Source organism: Corythoichthys intestinalis, chromosome 11 (genome assembly GCF_030265065.1).
Source record: "Corythoichthys intestinalis isolate RoL2023-P3 chromosome 11, ASM3026506v1, whole genome shotgun sequence".
Classification (NCBI taxonomy): domain Eukaryota; kingdom Metazoa; phylum Chordata; class Actinopteri; order Syngnathiformes; family Syngnathidae; genus Corythoichthys; species Corythoichthys intestinalis.
The window spans coordinates 9483274-9505333 of NC_080405.1; the positions used below are offsets into that span (position 1 = coordinate 9483274).

The following is a 22060-nucleotide window of genomic DNA, read 5'->3' on the forward strand; positions in this document are numbered from 1 at the left end:
CTTTTTGCCAAGATCGTCATCCATTGATTATGGTACGCCCACCGATGTCGTGCCAATGTAGTTACCTCAGTCAAATATAGTATTCCCTGGGCAGAGCCATGTGGAGGTAGATTTGTGTCTTTATTATTCAATCAAAAAATAAGTTGCTTCAAGAAAAATATATTGTCAAAAAGAGAAATCGCTTCAATCAAAAACCGAAAAATTTCATATCATTTTTGAATGCGAAAAAATATTTGAGATTGAAAAATTTGCATTTGAACACTTAATTTTTCATTGAAAAAGTTTGATTGAAGCAATAATTCTTTTTGTGTTTGGGTCATAGTATGGGTAGGACATGTTGTCTAAATCATTCAATCCCCCCAAAAAGTTGCTTCAATCAAAAAAAATATTTTCAATTGAAGAAAAAAATAATTTGAAAAATAAAATTGCCCTCTGCTATTTTTTTTTTGAAAATATATGCAATGCAAATGACCGTCTAAGGTGCTAGTCACATGATCTGTTTGAAAAATAATTTTGACCCATTATAAAAATAATTTTTTTGGTTCATTTCATTCATTTTTGTTGCAGTTTTATTGCTTTACAACTATTATATACAGTATATAGGAAAGTCAATTTCATGCAATGACACTTTTCGGCCACCAGACCCTCCCCAAATCCACTTATGTCTTACAACTGACATTTATCAATTTGTCACTGTCAAATTATGAACACACAATCATGAAAAAAAAATACAATAATGATAAAGAGCGTACAATAATGGTATAAAGTAAATCAATATACAGTGGTACCTCGACATACGATCGCATTGACACACGATCATTTTGACATCTGAAGTAAAATCTGACTCGCCGTAGAATTGCTACGATCTTGACGGTCCTCCTCCAACCTCGATTCGCCAGTCCTTATAAGTAGTGTTGCACCGATACCATTTTTTGGCCCCGATACCGATACCTGGCTGTGCAGTATCGGCCGATACCGATACCATACCGATACCACCCCGATTATATATATATATATATATATATAATTTTTTTGCTTTCACTGTATGCCGTGGTTAACGCCAGCAAAAATATATTAAAAGAGATGGTAAAATCTCTACCGCACTCTCTATCTCACCATCACGTCAGCCACACGGTGCGTTCGGGTACAACATGCAAAAAAACGGCCGCCACATTAGAACCCGATTCATTACATTATTACAAGAATTATTATTATAATACTATTCCGATTTTTATTATTTCTTTGTTTTTCTATGTTTGATTGCCATTTCTAATAGTATCAGCAGTATTTATTAAATATTAAGTGTAGGTTTTCGGGCTGTGGAATGAATTAATGGAATTGTAATGTACTTGTATGGGAAAATCTTGCTCGACATACGACCATTTCGACTTACAAACAAGATCCTGGAACGAATTAACTTCGTATGTAGAGGTACCGCTGTAGACATATTTGCTTACGAAAACATACGTCAATGGGTGCACAGTAATACTGAAGGAAATAACATCCAAATCTTGAGCAATTCAACAAAGAAAATGGCAGATATTAGTGGCACTGTGGTCCAGCTATGAAAATGAACACTGCTCAATAAGCTAGCGGGCTAACAGGTGCGGCATCGCCGAGACAGCTCCGTTGACCGTTTCTCTGCCTTTTTGAAGTGTTAACTGGTGTTCAACCCCGCTTCTCAATGTGAAACCAATGCCCGAAACTAACAAAATAGCGCTGGCGTGACGTCAAACAAGTCCAAGTGCAACAAAGGAAAGCGGACCGCACATATAGTATACTGAAATAGGAGTTATGCTTAGTAATTAGAGATCAAACATTTATATTTAATAACAAAATTAAATGACAAATAATACACTGTACCCACCATCAATGCTGAGAGGTGGAGTACGAGACACTTTTACACGACTAAAAAAAAGCGACTTGAGACAAAACTGCTGACAAGACTCGAATTACCGTATTGGCCCAAATATAAGATGGCCCTGATTATAAGACGACCCCCTCTTTTTCAAGACTCAAGTTTGTAGAGTACCAAATTAATTTTTTATACAGAAAATAATAACAGTGGATCCGAAACAAATGAGTATAACAATATATTTGAGAGAAAAAACATGTTATTTTGCCTCATTCAAACCTAATATCTGAACATTTAAATATGTAAACTAAAGTGCACTCACATGCGTAAATGAATGGCTTCTGGTTTTTGAAATGTAAATAAACCAATCTATTGTGATAAAACAACAAAATTGCAATAACTGCATTAACCATCAAAGTGAAGTCTAACTTTAACTGTAGTCTTGAAACAAATCTGGATAAGGAAAAACATTGCAATACAATAAAGCAAACCGGTTAAACTTGAGAGTAGCTGAGATATGTCAAGACAGAACATTGCTTCAATGATATCTGGCGCCATCTAGCGTCGTGAATGGGGAGAGTAGCTGAAATCTGTCATGACAGAACATCGCTTCAATGATATCTGGCGCCATCTAGCGTCGTGAATGGGTATGATGTCTAGACCGTGAATATAAGACGACCCCCTCTTTTTCAGTCTTATTTCAATGCAAAAAAACACCGTCTTATATTCGGGCCAATACGGTATTATTATTACTAATTATCACAAACTTTAGGCAAGGCAAGGCAAATTTATTTATATAGCACAATTCAACACAAGGCAATTCAAAGTGCTTTACATCACATGAAGATCATAAAAATCACATTTAAATCAACACAATGTAAAAACCAAGACAAAAGATCGCATTTAATCACAGAATAAAAATAAATAAATAGAAATAAACTGGACTTTACTGCCACATGCAGGATAATCTGCGTATTGCCTTGTTAACCAAAACAAACACTGAACAAAGATGGCAGTGACACTTGGCGCCTGAGGGTTACATGTGGCCTCTTCTTTGCCCCGTTTCAAAAAAATTCTAGAACCGCCACTGCCTACAAAGTCTGTCATTCCATTATATCAAAAATGTAAAATTACTACTGTGAATAGCCTTTTTTGAACCATTCAAAAATACTGTAGATTCTAATTAGGAAATCGTTGAAACACAAACAGATGGACAAGCCTTTGCCCAGAAAACAAACTCCTGGGTTACGAAGTCTGTTGTGTCTTGTTCGCCATCTGCCAAAAGGCAATATTTGTCTTTCCTCACTGTGCGGATGTGTTTCACCCTGTTCTATGGTTTCAATTCTCGGTCTCTTGCAAGAGCTTTGAAAACTGAGGCCCAGTGGGCCATCTCGAGTGTCGAGATTGAAAATAACTACAGTGCTGCTACAGTTCAAGAAGTTGCATGACAGAAGCTGTCTAGATATTTAAATTGTGGAAAGATGGACAAGAGCCCAGATGGTGGTAGTGGTTAGATCATCTGTTGGATGTAGATGACCTCTTTCAACATCTATTAATTACACTGTCTCGAACAAACAAATAGAAGTATTGGGACCCATCTATTATTTTGATTAATCAGTGAATAAGTATTGGGTAGTGTTTATCATGGGCATTACTGAATGCTTATGACAGACGTCATTAATTGTCATCCGGCAAATTAAGTCACTAACTCCATTTATGTCCAGTTTGGATCTTTTACATCCATTCAAAAGTGAGATAATTTCCCGGATGACACTAAATGCCATCCATTATAAGAATTCATCAGTGCTCATGACAGTGTCATGTCATAATTATGATTGTCTTATGGCGCCACTGTCAAATAACGTGTTACCAAATTAATGAAACAACTGAAACAGTAACTGAAGAAATAATTAGCACAGAACAGGAATTTTGTCAAAGGCACCGCAATGCATGCTAGGAGGCATATTGGACGACAACAGTGTTGACAGCAGGTGGCAGCAGAGGTTGACTGTCTCCCCCAAGGGAGCAGTGATTGCCAAATGGAGCTTCTTGAAGCAATGAAGCTTTGCAGCCAATTGGTTCAGAGCTTCATGGTGTTTCATTTGGTTTTATGACAGTCCCATGTTGCCGCTGTCAAACGAAGTGTTACCGGTTAATATCTTTTGGTGTAAATACCACATAATACAGTGAGGACAGCCGTAGATAATAGACCAATGGGGCTTGTCTATGAACAAATGCGTTTTCATGTCTAATTAGTGGGTGGCGGCTTACAGTCAGTTGCGCCTTATAGTCCGAAAATTACGGTACATACTTATGCTGGTTCTACTGAAATGATCGCAGATTAAAAAACAGTTTCTCAGTATAAAATCTGGGGTTGTTGAAATGTGTAAGGAAGTCCCTGTATAAGAAACCACACGTAACAACTGTTACAACATGCAAACTCCATGCAAAAATACATTTGTAAGCATATTTAAGAAGAGGATTTACCTATTGAAGCACCTGTAGTGGGCAACCTGATGTCGTTGTGGCAAGGGTAGCTTGGTATTGAGGGCTTCCAAAAGCTCCTCATTGTGGCGCAAAGCTTCCCTCCATGGAGACCAGTAGGGAATCACGGTTTTGTTGAACTTCTCATGGGGAATCTCCTTCAGGGGGCCAGAGTATCCTGAAAAAGAGTATGTGAAAGTACAGTTATGTGAAAAAATTAGGACACCTGTGCGTTTTCGATCATGTTTGGTCATATGGATATTTAATATCAATTTTAACAATTTTCAGAGATTCAAGTAAGAACTAAACAATTAAAACTGAGGATTTTTTTTTCTCTCTGTAAAACGTAATTTTAAATAAATTTGATGTCTGTTGAGGAATAAATTAGGACACCCCCACATTCAGTCCCACTGAAAATTGCTAAAATCACACACAGGGGTATCAACTCAGGTGCACATAATTAGAACATCATTAGTCAGTGTTTTGAAGGAGGCTTGCCTTATTTAAACCTCACATTTAGTTTGGTGTGCTCCTGACTGTTAAAGTGAGAGAAAACACCATGGTGAGATGAAAGGAGCTGTGTGAAGATTGTACATGCTTATGAGTCTGGTAAGGGATTTCAAAAGATCTCAAAAGAATATAAATTCAGCCACCCCACTGTCCGTAAAATAGTCTACAAGTGGAGGACATTCAAAACAACTGCCCAACAGCATTCCCAGGTTTTGCCGTCCAAGCAAGTTCACCCCGAAAGCAGACCGCAACATACTAAAAAAAAAGTCTCCAAAAACCCTAAAATGTCATCATGTGACCTACAGCAGGCTCTAACTACTGTTTATGTGAAAGTGCATGCCTCTACAATCAATAAGAGACTTCACAAGTTTAACCTTCATTGGAGGTGTGCAAGGAGGAAACCTTTGCTCTCCAAGAAGAACATAAAGGTCAGACTGAAGTTTGCCAGAATGAATGTAGACAAAGACAAGGACTTCTGGAATAATGTTCTTTGGACAGATGAATCCAAAATCGAACTATTTGGACACCAGAATAGAGGACATGTTTGGCGAGTTGGGGTTTGGGGATGATTAGCTGCTGCAGGCCCTGGTGAGCTCACCATCATAGAATCCACCATGAATTATATCATGTATCAAAGGGTGCTTGAGGAACATGAGAGATCATCTGTGAAAAAATGAAAGCTGAAGCGAAACTGGACCCTACAACATGACAATTACCCAAAACATACCACTAAATCCACCAAGGACTGGCTGAAAAGGAAGAAATTGAGTCCTGGAATGGCTGAGTCAAAGCCCAGATCGTAATCCCATTGAGATGCTGTGGGTGACTTGGGCTGTTCATGCAAGAAACCCTTCAAAAATCTCACTGCTGAAAGTATCCTGCATTGAGGAGTGGTGCAAACTCTCTTCTGACCAAAGTCAAAGACTGGTCGATGGCTACAAAAAGTGTCTTACGGATGTTGTTTCATTGCCTGGTATACCAGACTCACCGCTGTTCCAGCGATTGAGTCTGGCGACCGTCCGGCGGATCAGATTCCGAGGGTGGAGCAAGCCACAGCAAACACAGCGGAGTGGACCAGTCAGCGACGGGCAGACGTGACGTTGTTAAAGCGACAAGTAGTTAGCGTGAGCGGAGTATGGAGAAGTTTATTCATTGACTGTTGTCAATGACTTGTTTCAATGTGTTTTGGGTAATTTAAAACTGGTTTTACCGCGGATTGGAACATATTCTCGGCTCTTCTGTTCGCTATCTGTGTTGTTGTAGACACGACTCAAGAGTGACGTTACTCGTTAAGAACACGTCACGCAAATAAATGAATCTGATTGGACATTTGATTTTGTACCTAGCTCAAGAGGCCGTTAATGGGCTGGGTCCCAGACTATTTCCCACAGTGTTTGAAAAATACTGGGAGAATAGTCTGGCTGTGCCAGGCAAGTTATTTTAGCCAAAAGGTGTAAACTAGCTATTAGGTGGTAGGATGTCCTAACTTTTTCCTCAGTTAGAATATGTATTTTTGTTGATATATTTGATTTAATGAGTAAAACAATGTTAATTTTATAATATTTAGTTAAAAAAAAAAAAAAAAAAATAACTGAAGAAAATTATTCACTCGCATATTTTAAACTTTTAAACAAATTGTCACAATCAAAAAAATTAGCGTCTGTAAATAAGTCACGAATACATCATAACTATTGCTTAATTGTATTGTTTTCGTTACTGTCGCATTTTCCCCGATATTTTAGATGATAAATAATCGATCCAAACAAAGAAAACTAAAAAAAAAAAAAAAAATTGTTTAAAAGGTTAAATATATGAGAATGAAAATCTCGGCCACTCCTTGCTGTATGCGATTTCTGCATCGCGACCCTTGCTATATTACCATGTTTCACCCATAAAATCCCCCCAAAATCTGGTTGTGACCAATCACAGCTGTGTCTTGACACTCAGTGATACATGCTAGTTTTTGGATCGAAAAGAGGTAAGTACACGATAATATCTCGTGAAAATCATGGAGTCTTTAATTATGCTCCTGCGTGCTCTCACCTCCAGTTAGGGTTTTGCTGTTTATTTATTTTTTTTTTTTCAAATGCCCTCCTGTTCATAATTTTTCTTCCCACAGAAAATTGAGATTTTGAGCTTTCCAATGATGTATCACACATGCATATAGGACAATTTTGAAATTTGGCCAGATTGGGGGTCTCAGAGCGGAACTTCAAGTCACCTGAGTGTTTTCCGCCATACATATGTTGAAAAATGTTTTTATTTTGTTAATAACATGGTCATACCCTGCCACCTTGCCTGCTACCGGGTCACGTTGACATGGCACAAAAATGAATTAGCGATTTTTTTTTTCGTTCCGTAAACAGCGTGAAATTTTCTAAAACTCAAATCGAGGTTGAAAATGAAGATGATTATGATGACTGTTCAAACTACCTTTGGTGTTTTCAAATTGGTAAGACATGCTTGCATTGTAGCCATATTATATTGTCTGTTGTTGCTGTTGAGCTGCCGTCGTGCAGAGCGTTGTTGGATATTCCCCCAATTTTAGTTCAGTGTTGTGAAAAGGGAGTGTTAAACTGAGGCTTATTGGACATTTTAGTTTTCAAACGTGCATGGATTTGCGTCATAATACTCTGTTGCTTAAATTTCCAATTGAAAAAATCCAACACACTCTAGGTGAAATAGAGAGCTGTCTTTGTAGTAGCCTAGTAGTAGTACATAAACTATCCAGCATGCGTGTTTACTGCTATTGTGAACGCCTTCTATGAAGAAAACAAGCATGAAAAATGTGGACTGAAACGGCTGTTTTTGGATGGGAAACATTAAAAAAAAAAAAAAAAAAGATCCTCAGCACCCCCTGCTGTGAGTGACTTCCAGCGCCCCTAAGAATGTTTAACTTGAATTGTCTTGCCATGTGAAAAGCTGAATTTTCAAGATAGTTGTCGTTTGTACGTGTGTGCATCGAGCAACACACTAGAACTATTTGATATGATGCACATAGGTCATGTCTTCAAGCAAGTATCATGGAGAGCTACGGAAATTTTGGGATTTTGAATTTTGGATTAAAGGAGGAGGTTTAGAAAAAAATAGCGAGACTAGAGGTTGTCAACAAACTTCCAGACAAGAGGCACAACAATTACGGCATTTATCTTCAGGTGCAGGCTGTGCTAAACCAGCGCAAAACACAACAAATTTAGCAAACTCACCATTTTACACTGGATTTTTTTTTTTGAGCAGGGCTTTTTGAGGAAAATTATAGTCACTTAAGATGGCCTACAGACTGGTTTTCTAGCGTGACGCAAGGGCGGACTGGCATACGGAGATACCGGGGATTTATCCGGAGAGGCCGATGGCTGAGTGGGCCGGTGGTCAAATGAGCGGACCCTAAAATTAGTGCACCCGCGTAATCCAAGCATTATGGTAAATGCAGCGAGCGGCAAAGCACTTGACTTCTGTGTGCTTGTGCTGTTCCCAATTTTTAAAACAAACTCATTACTCTAAAATATATAACACCACCATTGTCATCATTTAAAAATGAAATAAAGTCACCTGACCTTAATACCGCTCCATCTACATATGCGTTATGTGCGCTGTCATGTCAGAAAAATATTATGTGACTCCCCTGAGCAACAGGTCGTTTTAGTAGATGGTAGGTTATAGTTCTCATTTATGTGGTACTGTAAATCCACAAATCTGAATAAGTTCCGGTCGAGGTTGGTTAATATTAGTAATGGACCCTTCTGACTACTCCCATACTTGAAACTATGCATTTTTACAGTACCAATATTTGGAAAAATGAATTAAAAGTCCTACATGTATAGTTTGATCTTGTTACCGTTCTCAGATTTGTGGTACTGTAAATTCACAATTCTGACTAATTTCTAGACAAGGATGTATTACAGAGTAGAGTATTACAAGTGGACCTCTCTGACTACTCCCAGACTGAAAACTATGCATTTTTACTGTACCTTTTTTTTTTTTTTTAAGAAAATTTAAATTAAATTTCCTAAATGTGGAATTTTATTAGTTACCGGTTACAGTTCTCTTTTTTGTGGTACTGTAAATCCACAATTCTGAAGGTTGATGAATAATAGTAGTGGACCTCTCTGACTACTCCCATACTCAGAGCTTTGTGTTTTTTTTCTGTGCAAATATATAGCAAATTACAATTAAAAGTCCCACATGTGGACTTTAATCTGGTTACAGTTCTCATTTTGTGGAACTGTAAATCCACAATTCTGAATAAATTTTGGCCAAGGTTCCTGAATGTGAGTAGCGGACCTCTCTCTGTTGCTGGCTGGATGGCTTCCAACACCATCCATGATGTGGTAGTGATAGCAATAGTAGTATTTGTAGGAAACCTCTCTGCTCACATACTCAAAACTCCATTTTTACTGGACCAATATTTAGAAAAATGAATTAAATGTCATACATGTTAGCTTTGATCTGGTTACAGGTTACAGTTCTCATTTTTGTGGTACTGTAAATCCACAATTCTGAATACATTCTAGCAAAGGTTGGTGAATTTTAGTAGTGGATCGCTCTTGACTACTCATATACGCAAAACTATGCATTTTTACTGGACCGAAATTTTGAAAATTTGAATTAAAAGCATACTTTGATCATGTTACAGTTCTCATTTGTGTGGAACTGCAAATCCACAGTTCTGAGTAAGTTCTGGCCAAGGTTAGTGATTATTAGTTGTGGACTTCTCTGTGTTGCGGGTTGGATGGCTTCCAACACCATCCATGAAGTGGGCCGGTCTTTCAATGACTCCCGCGCCAAACCACCCCCCAGTCTGCCCCTGGCGTGATGTTTTTTTTTTTCTTTTCCCCCAAACAAAATTGTTCAATTGTGTGTTTGCGCTATTACTTGATTTGTTTACTCGTACAAGCTTTCTTTACGCAACTCAGTTGATTTTTACTTTTGTCAAGTTACCTAGTTGAAACATGAATCTTCAAGATGTAATTGAGCCATACTTAAAACTTACATAAACATGCCTTACTCCAGTCCCATTTCTTTATCCAGATCTGGCGGCACTTGCATCATCAGCTATAATACACACGTATGTAGATGCAAAGGCTTGTTACTATTGTCACCAGTAGTGGCTATGGTTACAAATTCTAAGCATTAAGAACATACTGTGCACTAGTTATACAAAGCTGCAATCAAAACAATGTTTTCATTGTTTTGTGAATATGAGCCGAAAGTCTACAAGCTTTGGCTTTGTCCAGGCTGAGGAAGCCTTTATGCTCGTGTGGCATCCTTCCTTTGGGTACAGCACAGCACCGTTTACCTGGAGCGAGGACATCAGGACTGCCTTTGTTTGCTAGAGTCTTCTGAAGGTTCATCATCAGACTATGCTTACCGGGCATAGAGAAAGCTTGGTTCTCCTTTCCTCCCTGAGGCTGTTGGATGATTTGCGGGGGAGGAACAGCCACGGGATGGGTCTGAAAAAGACCCAACACTTAGATTGGTTGCAGTCAAATGCTTTTAGGAGTTCAGTTTTATCATACCTCTGAGCTAAAGGGAACACAGTTCTGCAAACTTTTCAAAAGTATGAAAGGACAAGGGTTATTCAAACTATCTTCTGAGACTTTTTAAAACAGGAGATCTGTGTGGCAAACTAAAGATTTCCCCCGCTACGAGTGAACAATATAGTCAATATGAGGTTGATGGGAAATGTACCAAAGTTAGAAACTAAATTTTTAAGCAGTAGATCCGAATACCCAACTAAAAAGACGTCATCTTGCGCCCCATACCTCCCTCCGCCCCTACCTGCCTGCCTTGATCTGCTACTACCTTGTACAACAAAGTACCACTTATACAACTAATCATAGCAATACAGTAGTAATGAGTGGACGGATTAAGCAAATTCAACATACAGTGGGGCAAATAAGTATTTAGTAAACCACCAATTGTGCAAGTTCTCTATAATCAAAGATTAGAGAGGCCCGTAATTGTCAACATGGGTAAGCCTCAACCATGAGGGACAGAATGTGGAAAAAAAACAGAAAATCATATTGTTTGATTTTTAAAGAATTTATTTCCAAATCAGAGTGGAAAATAAGTATTTGGTCACTTACAAACAAGCAAGATATCTGGATGTCAAAGAGGTCTAACTTCTTCTAACGAGGCTCCAATCATTACCTGTATTAATGGCACCTGTTTTAACTCATTATCGGTATAAAAGACACCTGTCCACAATCTCAGTCAGTCACACTCCAAACTCCACTAGTGATGTGTCGTTCGCGAACGAACTGGATCTTTGAAGTGAACGACGGGATCCGGCTCTTAATAGGGAGCCGCTCCTAATAGGAGCTGACTTTTTTTTCCTCCAGTTTTTTTTTCTTCCCCCCCTTCGGTTAAAGCCGCACATGATTGTTCAAGATTTGTGGTAAAGGAGGGAGGGAAAGGTTACACATGCACGCTGCAGTGAGGAGAAGGTAGAGGGGTTAGATATACACTAATCTATATATATATATATATATATATATAATATATACTTAGATAATATATGTTTATATATACTTAGATAATATATGTTTATGATATGGTTTTTCTTAATGCCAATCTTCGCTAAAGACTAGCTAAAACTTTTACCTGGATGCTGCTTTTTTTCTTTTTGTTTTACAAATTTTAATTTATAATTTGTTGTGTGGTAATCAAAGCCTACTTATGTTGTTTTACTGTAAATAGTTAAAAGCTTATAAATATACACAATCAGAGATTGGAACTTTTTGTTGACCTAGTTTTCAGATGGGTCTTTGTTTTTGTACTATATAATTAATTTTTTGTAGCACTCCATGTTGTACTCCATGTTGAGTATGTTCAGAAGAATATAAATAAAGCCATATAAATAATGAATATTTGATATACTGTATATCTTTTTACATCAGTAATTCGTTTTACACATAATTTTACATTATTTTTGGTAGTAAATAAATTTAAGCAACAAAAAAACTAAGGAGCCATTTGGGAGCCGAAAGAGCCGGCTCTTTTTAGTGAGCCGAGCCAAAAGAACCGGCTCTCTAAAAAGAGCCGGACTTACCATCACTAAACTCCACTATGTTCAAGACCAAAGAGCTGTCGAAGGACACCAGAGACAAAATTGTAGACCTGCACCAGGCTGGGAAGAGTGAATCTGCAATAGGTAAAACGCTTGGTGTAAAAAAATCAACTGTGGGAGCAAATATTAGAAAATGGAAGACATACAAGACCACTGACAATCTCCCTCGATCTGGGGTTCCATGCAAGATCCCACCCCGTGGCGTCAAAATGATAACAAGAACAGTGAGCAAAAATCCCAGAACCACCCGGGGGGACCTAGTGAATGACCTACAGAGAGCTGGGACCACAGTAACAAAGGCTACTATCAGTAACACAATGCGCTGCCAGGGAGTCAAATCCTGCACTGCCAGACATGTCCCCCTGCTGAAGAAAGTACACGTCCAGGCCCGTCTGCGGTTCGCTAGAGAGCATTTGGATGATCCAGAAGAGGACTGGGAGAATGTGTTATGGTCAGATGAAACCAAAATAGAACTTTTTGGTAGAAACACAGGTTCTCGTGTTTGGAGGAGAAAGAATTCTGAATTGCACCCAAAGAACACCATACCCACTGAGAAGCATGGGGGTGGAAACATCATGCTTTGGGGCTGTTTTTCTGCAAATGGACCAGGATGACTGATCTCTGTAAAGGAAAGAATGAATGGGGCCATGTTTCGAGAGATTTTGAGTGAAAATCTCCTTCCATCAGCAAGGGCATTGAAGATGAGACGTGGCTGGGTCTATCAGCATGACAATGATCCCAAACACACAGCCAGGGCAACAAAGGAGTGGCTTCGTAAGAAGCATTTCAAGGTCTTGGAGTGGCCTAGCCAGTCTCCAGATCTCAACCCCTTAGAAAATCTGTGGAGGGAGTTGAAAGTCCGTGTTGCCCAATGACAGCCCCAAAACATAACTGCTCTAGAGGAGATCTGCATGGAGAAATGGGCCGAAATACCAGCAACAGTGTGTGAAAAGCTTGTGAAGAGTTACAGAAAACGTTTGGCCTCTGTTATTGCCAACAAAGGGTACATAACAAAGTATTGAGATGAACTTTTGGTATTGACCAAATACTTACATTCCACCATGATTCTGTCTCTCATAGTTGATGTTTACCCATGTTGATAATTACAGGCCTCTCTAATATTATCAAGAGGGAGAACTTGCACAATTAGTGGTTGAGTAAATACTTATTTGCCCCAATGTATGCATTGTCAGACAATTGTATAATTACTGATGATTGTTTTTCTCGATTTGCAGAATTTCACAAAATGAGAATCCCTGATCTCCAGGCAGCTACTGCAATTGCACGTTCCCGAATATCATTTGCAATTATATCAGTAGTTATGAGCCATGTGAGAGGATCCCCTCTGTGCCTTACACTCATGGTGTTATGAGCATTGTTGGCCACGTTCTCCAGCGTGAATCTCTCAGCCCGCCTCTGCCTTTCTTGAAACATGAGAGAGCCTCGGTTGGATGGGAGGGTGAGCTCCTCTATCATCACATCTCTTGGAACGCTGACCTTCTTCCCCAGATTCAGACGCCCTGACGTCATATGAAGACAAATGTGCTTTTGTAAATGATCACTCATGGAGTTTCTGTGCAGAAAGCACATACAAGCATCTTGGGGCCTAATTTTGGAGGACCACGCACTTATTTGGCTGTATCCTCATTTTAAGGACACTGCTACATATTAGTTTTGCTTGGTAAAATCTGACCAACCAATTTGAATTTTACTTTGAAATCTGATTGGTTAAAGAAATAATCTCACTTTTAATGTACTATATCTTAAATTGCATCAGTCTGGGTCTGAGGAGGTGAGATTTACATAACAGCATTACTAGTAAGCAGTGGCGTGCACAGATAATATGGAGGGCAGGTGCTCAGAGGGGGAAAAATGGGCACCTTTCGAAGCGCGTGTAATTGCCAGCCTGGCTGCCTCGTTACAACAATGTGAATTAATAAAAGAAAAAAAAAATATTGCAGATGTATTACATAATTATTTCTAGAGTATATTTAAATAAATACCAACCTATTCCGACCTAGCAAGGGTCAACTAAGCACTTTAATTTCCTTATTCTTTCCTTTCGAGGCCTGATTGCTGGTTGATTGTAAGTATAAAAAACAACAACAATATGAATAAGCCTGCTTGGTGACATGACAACAGGGTGCACACAACACAGCTGATTTTATGTTTGCCATTTAGCAAATAAATTATGCTTATAGCCTGTTTTAAACCTGCATTGTTCTAGAACAGTGTATCTGTGTGCCCACACTCAAACGAGGGAGCCTCAAGTTTTCTTGGAACTTATACACTTTCTACTACACCCACACTGTTTGACTTCCTCCAGGTGAGTTGCAAATATATACTTTTCATGTGCAATTATTTTGATTCCTATTAGTTTTTATTAGGTAGCAACTGTACTAGTACTAAACATGCAAACACAAGACTAAATATTGAGCTATAGCAGGGGTGTGCAAACAGGTCCTCTAAGGCTGCAGTGGGTCCTGGTCTCTGTTCCAACCGATCCAGCACAGACAGTTTTACCAATGAGGTTTCAGCAGAAACAAGAAACACCTGACAGCAATCAACACTTGTAAAACACCAGGTCGGTGCTATTTTCTATTTTTGCCGGACACGCATCCGACAAAATGGGCAGAGCTGAGCCTGGATGTACCAGCCCAGTTGCTTATTCACAGTTTAAACACCAGCGAACATGGACGAAGAACGTTTCATCATGGAGGTGGAAAGTCACAAAGTGATATACGATGCAGCAGATCGTTATTATAAGGACAGCATTAAAAGGGAAAATGCAAGGTGTCCTATTACGTGTGTTTTTCTGGCAATGATATCAAACACACGACGTGCTGACAACTTTGAGCGGAAAAAAAAAAAAAAAAAGCAGCGTATCTGGAAGTGGTTCCACCGCAGAAATTCTCGTGCCCGGCGCACACACAATGTCGGTTTGTATACAGAGTTGAGGGGGAAGTACGAAAGAGAATAAGGAGACACCCACAAATTTCAACCTGGTGCTCTATTCAAGACGTTTCTCTTTCTTTCCTACATTTAACTTGACTTTTCATAGAAAAACCACCAGTTTGCGCTGGGCACAGGAATCTGCAGTGTTGAGACACCAATTCCAAATACGCTGTTTTTCAGTTCGTGTAGTATAGAATTCGCTATCCATTTTATAAATACAGTGATACTTCAGCTCACGAACATAATTGGTTCCCAGAAAGTGTGTGTAAGGCGAAAAGTTCGTCTTCCGAACATTTATTTCCCATAAGAAACCATTAAAATGAGAATAATCCGTTCCCAGGTCCCCATAAAACATAATTTTCTACTAAATAAGCCTTAAAACTACACAAAAATATACCTTATTTTATGTATAATAAATGTGCTATTGTATTATAATTAAAGAAATAAACTGTACTGTATAATAAAGTCGTTTTATTTACCTTTGTGATGGTAGTTGATGGCTTGATGGAATGGAGTGGGAGGACGAGGGAGGGAGGGAGTTACTGTTTGGAAGGAGAGTGTTACCGGCAAAGTGCGCAGTTAGCGTAGACTCCACTGCTGTGCCCCCCACATGCTTTTGGTTGTTAATAAAAGTGCCCACAAAAAGCCATCCGACGCCTCTGGGTGTTTGTATGCACGCCGCCACCTTTCTGGAGAGGAAATCGGGCGAACCGAAGACAACCGACGACAACGAGCCAACGTGACTCGCCGGTCCACTTCTCACTACGGTGGGAAGCTGAAAGCACCGCCAATTACCAGTCGAGGGCGAATTGGTAACACGAGTCACCTTCCATAAGGACTGTAGGTAACTCTTTTTCGGTCCCATAATAGCAAAAGTACACTCAATATGGTCCAAAATGTCTATCAAACACAAACCACGTCCGCACTCAACGAAAGTGAGGGGACGAACTGGGACGCCATGAGCGTGCGTCAGCTTCTCGTGGCGCTTTTCGACCGCGTGAATTGGTTCGTCCGCCGAAAACTAGTTCGTCAGCAGAGACTATATGCTCGCGAATTTAATGTTCTTGAGGCGAAAAGTTCGTGAGCTTAAGCGTTCGTCAGCTGAGGTATCACTGTATTACAGATTATTTAACAGTTGTTTATAACCAGGGGTGCACATAAGTGGTCTGCATGCGCGCATGCGTACTGGACGTAGACAAACGCGCTGGCCCTCAACGGCTTCCATATGCTTTTGCGTGCCGATGGCTGACCACTGTATTTGCGGCGGACACGAGAAAATAACTTCTCAAAATGTCGACGAGGCAGGCCACACTGAGTAATTACTTCCGTGTTCCCCCACCCCCGTCAAAAGACAGACGACAGAGACGTCACCGGAGCTACCGAAAAAAAGGACTTTTGCTAAAAAGTGGCTACAGGAGGTACCATGGCTAGAAGCAAATGATGCTCGCACGAAAATGCGGTACAAAATGTGCCGTGAGAATCCCAATGTCGCCGATAAGAGCAGCGCATTTTATGTAGGGTCAAAGAATTTCAGCCATCCAAACTTTGAAAAGCACGAAAAAAACAGAGAGCATGTGGCAATTAAGCAAACTATCGATGTCAGACATGACCCCACTCGCCCTATGGAGTCGCGGAATAAAGGTAATGAACAACGACATGCACTGACAAACGTGTTTTTGCTCGCATTTTACAAAGCTAAACATGCACGTTCAATGAGGTCTTATGAGGAGGACATCCCACTTTTAAAAAGGCTTGGAGTTAATGTGGGAGCCGCATAATGCCCTTTATTTTGAATTGGTGCTTTTATGTTTATTTCTTTACATTTCACTTCAAAGTAATGCCAATTTTGTTGTGCCAGTTGATGTTAATCAATCATTAATTGTTAATATAATTAATTAAAGTTAATTGGCTCTAAGTAAAGCTTGTCATAAATTTATCGCATCTGGCGGGTCGGCTCTCAAGCTCAATGAGGACCAAGTCACATCTCCAGGTCCTCCTCTGAGAACCTGGGTGAAAAAATTATGTGCACCCTCTGTTTATAACAGCTCTATGAGATGTTATGTGCCATAAATTTTAAATGTGCACAAAGATATAAACCCACCGACACAACCAAGGGCATAATAGGGCCCCGCCCCCCTTCCCCCCCCACACGGAGCCCTGATCTCAACATGATGCAGTCAATCTGGAATTAAGAGACAGACATAACTAAAATATCAATATGCAAAGAAAAAACGTGCTCTATCTCTGCTTCTCTGATGAGTATGACTCCGTGTGTTTTTCATTGTTTTAAATGGCACATTATAGGGCCCAAATACACCAGATGCATGATCGTTCCGGTTCCGGTCTGGCTCAGTGTTGACTGCGTGCCACGCGTTACGTCAGAAACAGGCAAACCATACCAGCTGCGCACGGCTGCGGTCCGCCAACTCCGTTCCATCTTGAGCGCTCGTGTGATCGCGCGCTATAATGTGCCATTTAAAACAACGAAAGACACACGGAGTCTATACTCTGATGAGTATAGACTCCGTGTGTTCTCTGTGAGAGAGCACATTTTTTCTTTGCATATTGATATTTTAGTTATGTCTGTCTCTTAATTCCAGATTGACTGCATCATGTTGAGATCAGGGCTCCGTGTGTGGGGTAAGGAGGGCTATTATGCCCTTGGTTGTGTCGGTGGGTTTATATCTTTGTGCACATTTAAAATTTATGGCACATAACATCTCATAGAGCTGTTATAAACAACTGTTAAATAATCTGTAATATTTATAAAATGGATAGCGAATTATACACTACATGAACTAAAAAACTGCGTACTTGGAATTGGTGTCTCAACACTGCAGATTCCTGTGCCCAGCGCAAACTGTTGGTTTTTCTATGAAAAGTCAAGTAAAATATAGGAAACAAAGAGAAACGTCTTGAATAGACCACCAGGTCGAAACTTGTGGGTGTCTCTTTATTCTCTTTCGTACTTTTCCCCCTCGACTCTGTATACAAACCGACATTGTGTGTGCGCTGGGCACGAGAATTTCTGCGGTGGAACCACTTCCAGATACGCTGCTTTTTTTTTTTGTTTTTGTTTTTTTCGCTCAAAGTTGTCAGCACGTCGTGCGTTTAATATCATTGCCAGAAATACACACATAATAGGACACCTTGCAGCTTCCCTTTTAATGCTGTCCTTATAATAACGATCTGCTGCATCCTATATCACTTTGTGACTTTCCACCTCCATGATGAAACGTTCTTCGTCCATGTTCGCTGGCTGTTACGTCCAGGCCCAGCTCCGCCCATTTTGTCGGATGCGTGACTGGCAAAAATAGAAAATAGCCTTTACCACCCAGCGGGCTGCGGCACGCCGGAGATAATCGGCAGGCAATCCGGAGCACTGAGGCGGCCGGTATACGTTGAACAATAGGATATAATGGGAACGGATTGGCTCCGGCGCTATTTTTTTCGGGAGTCGGACCGCAACCGCAACGATCATGCATCTGGTGTATTTGGGCCCTTAATGGGTTTGGACAAAAACCTGCAACCACTGCAGCCAAGGGCGTAGGTTTGGTCTCACCATTGGTAGGGACGATATAACTGCATAACCTGCATGTACACTTTTTGCTCCGGATGGGACATTAATGTGCGAAACAGATTGGATGAGCGGGGGTCAGGGCTACATTTCTCACAAATATGAACCTAATTAATTGATATGCTAAATCAGGGGTGCTCAATCGATCATGGTCGACCAGTCGATCATTCTATGGGTATTCTGTGGGTAGCTATTGTGGGTAAAAAAAAAAAAAAAATCCTTAATTTTTATGTACATAGTTAATTATGATTATATTGTGTATGTTGTGTTGCGTGAGCAACATAAGAGATTATGCAACACTCGTCTCTCTCTAAGCAGCTTCTTGCTCACGTTTTTCTGGTCCTATAGTTTCCAGCAGAGTTCACTGCATTTCTCACAGTTTAATTAATGTTACCAGTAGAAAACACAAACAGAAGGACACTTCTCTCTAAGTAGCTTCATACTCAAGTTCCGCAGGGTAGCATGTTCACATAGTTTAATGTTATGCTAACTCTAATGCTGGTCAGACTTTCAGTAGAAAAATTAGTCGTGTTTTCCCACTTCCACAACATTGGCGTCTTTTTAAATTATTTACAGTGGCTGCTGATGGCCGAAAAAACTTCTAATATCCCTCCTCTTCGAAGCGGGCGGAGGAGGTGGCATGTTGTCGACATGTAATTCTGTCAGGGCTGTATGAATGTGAGCATGCTTGTGTGTGTCAGGGGGTGGGGGGGTGTCAAGTCATCAGCCAATAAAACGTATGTTTGATGGGGCAAGTGAAAAGAGGTAATTGTAAGTAAGTTTGAACATAATGGAAATAATTGACCTAATTATGGGAGGGTCAATTCCATCCTTACAAGACATGGGAAGACAATCTAAATTACCCATATAACTGAAGTCATTATATAATACAAATAGGGTTGCTTAAAAGTCGGTGCAAATTTGAGCATTCTGAAAAATTGGTAGTGTTATGTCCCTACTGTCCCTTGACTGCGGCCCTTTGATGAATAGTTTGTCCAACCCTAAGCTATAGTAAAGTAATGTCCATAACTAAGTGCGGCCGCTCACCACGTTACATCTATTAATTGATTTATGGCAAGCGGCTTGTCAAGCTTGTTTAACAGGTGGGACTGGGTATTCGGCTAATTTAGAGAGTTGCACAGTTCAGGAGAGAAATGGTTAAGCAACAAATGTTTAGGAGGCCACATACACATACAAATTGTTTGTTACCTCTGCGTAGGGGCTGCAGGTGAGGAGAGGATGTGGATTGAAGCTATTCTACTGTGCTGCGGCGTGTTTCCACGTTTGGAGGACAGAGAGCGCTGTCACAGTGGCTGCAGCGCTTGGGGGGCACACGCATTACTGATATGATAATGATCATGACTTAATAATCTTGATAAGGGCACTTGCAAGGGCCGTATTTTCCACACTATAAGGTGCTCCTAAAAGCCTTTAATTCTCTTAAAAGACAATAGTGTGCCTTATATCCGATGCATCTTATATTTGGATCAATATTAGTTAATCATGGCTTGACATTCCCTTTAACGCAGCTTCATCTAGTGGATGCATAATGAAACCTCAACAACTACTACTACTGTGCCTTAAAATGCGGTGTGCCCTATATAAGAAAACCCTTTAAAATAGGCCATTCATTGAAGGTGCACCTTATACTCCGAGGCATCGTATAGTGTAGAAAATACGGTATGTTTCATGGACTGATAGGAATACAGTGCTGGCCAAAAAAGTTGGCACCCCTGCAATTCTGTCAGATAATGCTCAATTTCTCCCAGAAAATGATTGCAATTACAAATGCTTTGGTTGTAATATCTTCGTATATTTTGCTTGCAATGAAAAAACACAAAAGACAATTAATTAAAAAAAAAAAAAAAAATCATTATCACTTTACACAAAAATCGAAAAATGGGCCGGACAAAAGTATTGACACCCTGAGCCTTATACTTGGTAGCACAACCTTTAGACAAAATAACTATGAACAACCGCTTCCGGTATCCATCAATGAGTTTCTGCTGGAATTTTAGACCATTCTTTGGCCAACTGCTCCAGGTCTCTGAGATTTGAAGGGTGCCTTCTCCAAACTGCACTTTTCAGATCTCTCCACAGGTGTTCTATAGGATTCAGGTCTCGGCTCATTGCTGGCCACTTTAAAAGTCTCCATTGCTTTCTCTCAAACCATTTTCTAGTGCTTGCTGAAGTGTCTTTTGGGTCATTGTCTTGCTGGTAGACCCATGACCTCTGAGGGAGACCCAGATTTCTCACACTGGACCGTACATTCTGCTGCAAAATTTGTTGGTAGTCTTCAGACTTCATAATGCCACGCACACGGTCAAGCAGAACAAGAAAACATTCCTCCAAAACATTTTTGGCTGTCCCAGGTAAGTTTTGGCAAACTCCGGCCTGGCTTTTTTATGTCTCTGGGTTAGAAGTGGGGTCTTACTGGGTATTCTACCATAGAGTCCATTTTCATTCAGACACCGACAAATAGTACGGGTTGACAATGTTGTCCCCTCGGACTGCAGGACAGCTTGAACTTGTTTGGATGTTAGTCGAGGTTCTTTATCCACCATCTGCACAATCTTTCGTTGAAATCACTCGTCAATTTTTCTTTTCCGTCCACATCTAGGGAGGTTAGCCACAGTGCCATGGGCTTTACACCTATTGATGACACTGCGCACGGTAGACACAGGAACATTCAGGTCTTTGGAGATGAACTTGAAGCCCTGGGATTGCCCATGCTTCCTCACAATTTTGCTTCTCAATTCCTCAGTTCTTTGGTCTTCTTTCTTTTCTCTGTGCTCAATGTGGTACGCACAAGGACAAAGAACAGAGGTTAAGTCAACTTAAATCCATTTTAAGTGGCTGCAAGTGTGATTTAGTTATTGCCACCGCCTGTTATGTGCCACAGGTAACAGGTACTGTTAATGACACAAATTAGAGAAGCATCACATGATTTTTCAAAGGGTGACAATACTTTTGTCCGGCCCATTTTTGAAGTTTTGTGTAAAATGATAATGATTTTTTTTTTCTTCCATTCTCTTTTGTGTTGTTTCATTGCGAGCAAAATAAATAAAGATATTACTACCAAAGCATTTGTAATTGCAATCATTTTCTGGGAGAAATTGAGCATTATCTGACAGAACTGCAGTGGTGCCAATACTTTTGGTGAGACTGTAAATTATTATACAGTAATTGGAATAACTGAAACAAATGTCACAATTTGAGGTTATTCAGTATACTATGTAGGCCACCACTGCTTCCGTTCAACTATGGCTAAACAACAGAGGATTGCTGATTTAAATAATGTAATGCCTGAGTCGAATTCCACAGAGATTTTGCGCAGAAACTCTTCATCTGCTATCGTAGCCCAGCAGAGACACTTAAATAGCCTTAAGATGATGTCAGGGGGTGTCTAATGTTTGTTGCTGTCCAGGGTTGTGTGGGTAACTGGGCATATAAATAGGAATCTCGAGATGAAAGGCACTCCAAATGAAATGCATTATTTCCCACACACGATAAGTGTTAGGAGAAGCCGGGGCATTCAGAGGAGCGGCCCGGGCATGTAATCCACTAGCGGGAGTCACATTTTGCTGAGGTTAGGAGGACGCTCTTTCAA

At 40.1% G+C, this 22060-nt stretch overlaps 1 protein-coding gene across 2 annotated transcripts in view; it reads right to left on the minus strand.

Moving 5' to 3' along the window:
- LOC130923971 (myozenin-2) overlaps positions 1-22060 on the minus strand; it is a 28155-nt gene that overhangs the window by 4417 nt on the left and 1678 nt on the right. Inside the window, exons 3-5 of one of the 2 annotated variants that reach the window (XM_057850178.1) lie at positions 13275-13438; positions 10146-10299; positions 4343-4517 (exon numbers count right to left, since the gene is read on the minus strand). In XM_057850178.1, the coding sequence (XP_057706161.1) occupies positions 4343-4517; positions 10146-10299; positions 13275-13438 (493 nt within the window). The remainder of the gene's footprint in view (positions 1-4342; positions 4518-10145; positions 10300-13274; positions 13439-22060) is intronic. The other variant, XM_057850179.1, reaches the window with a different exon arrangement.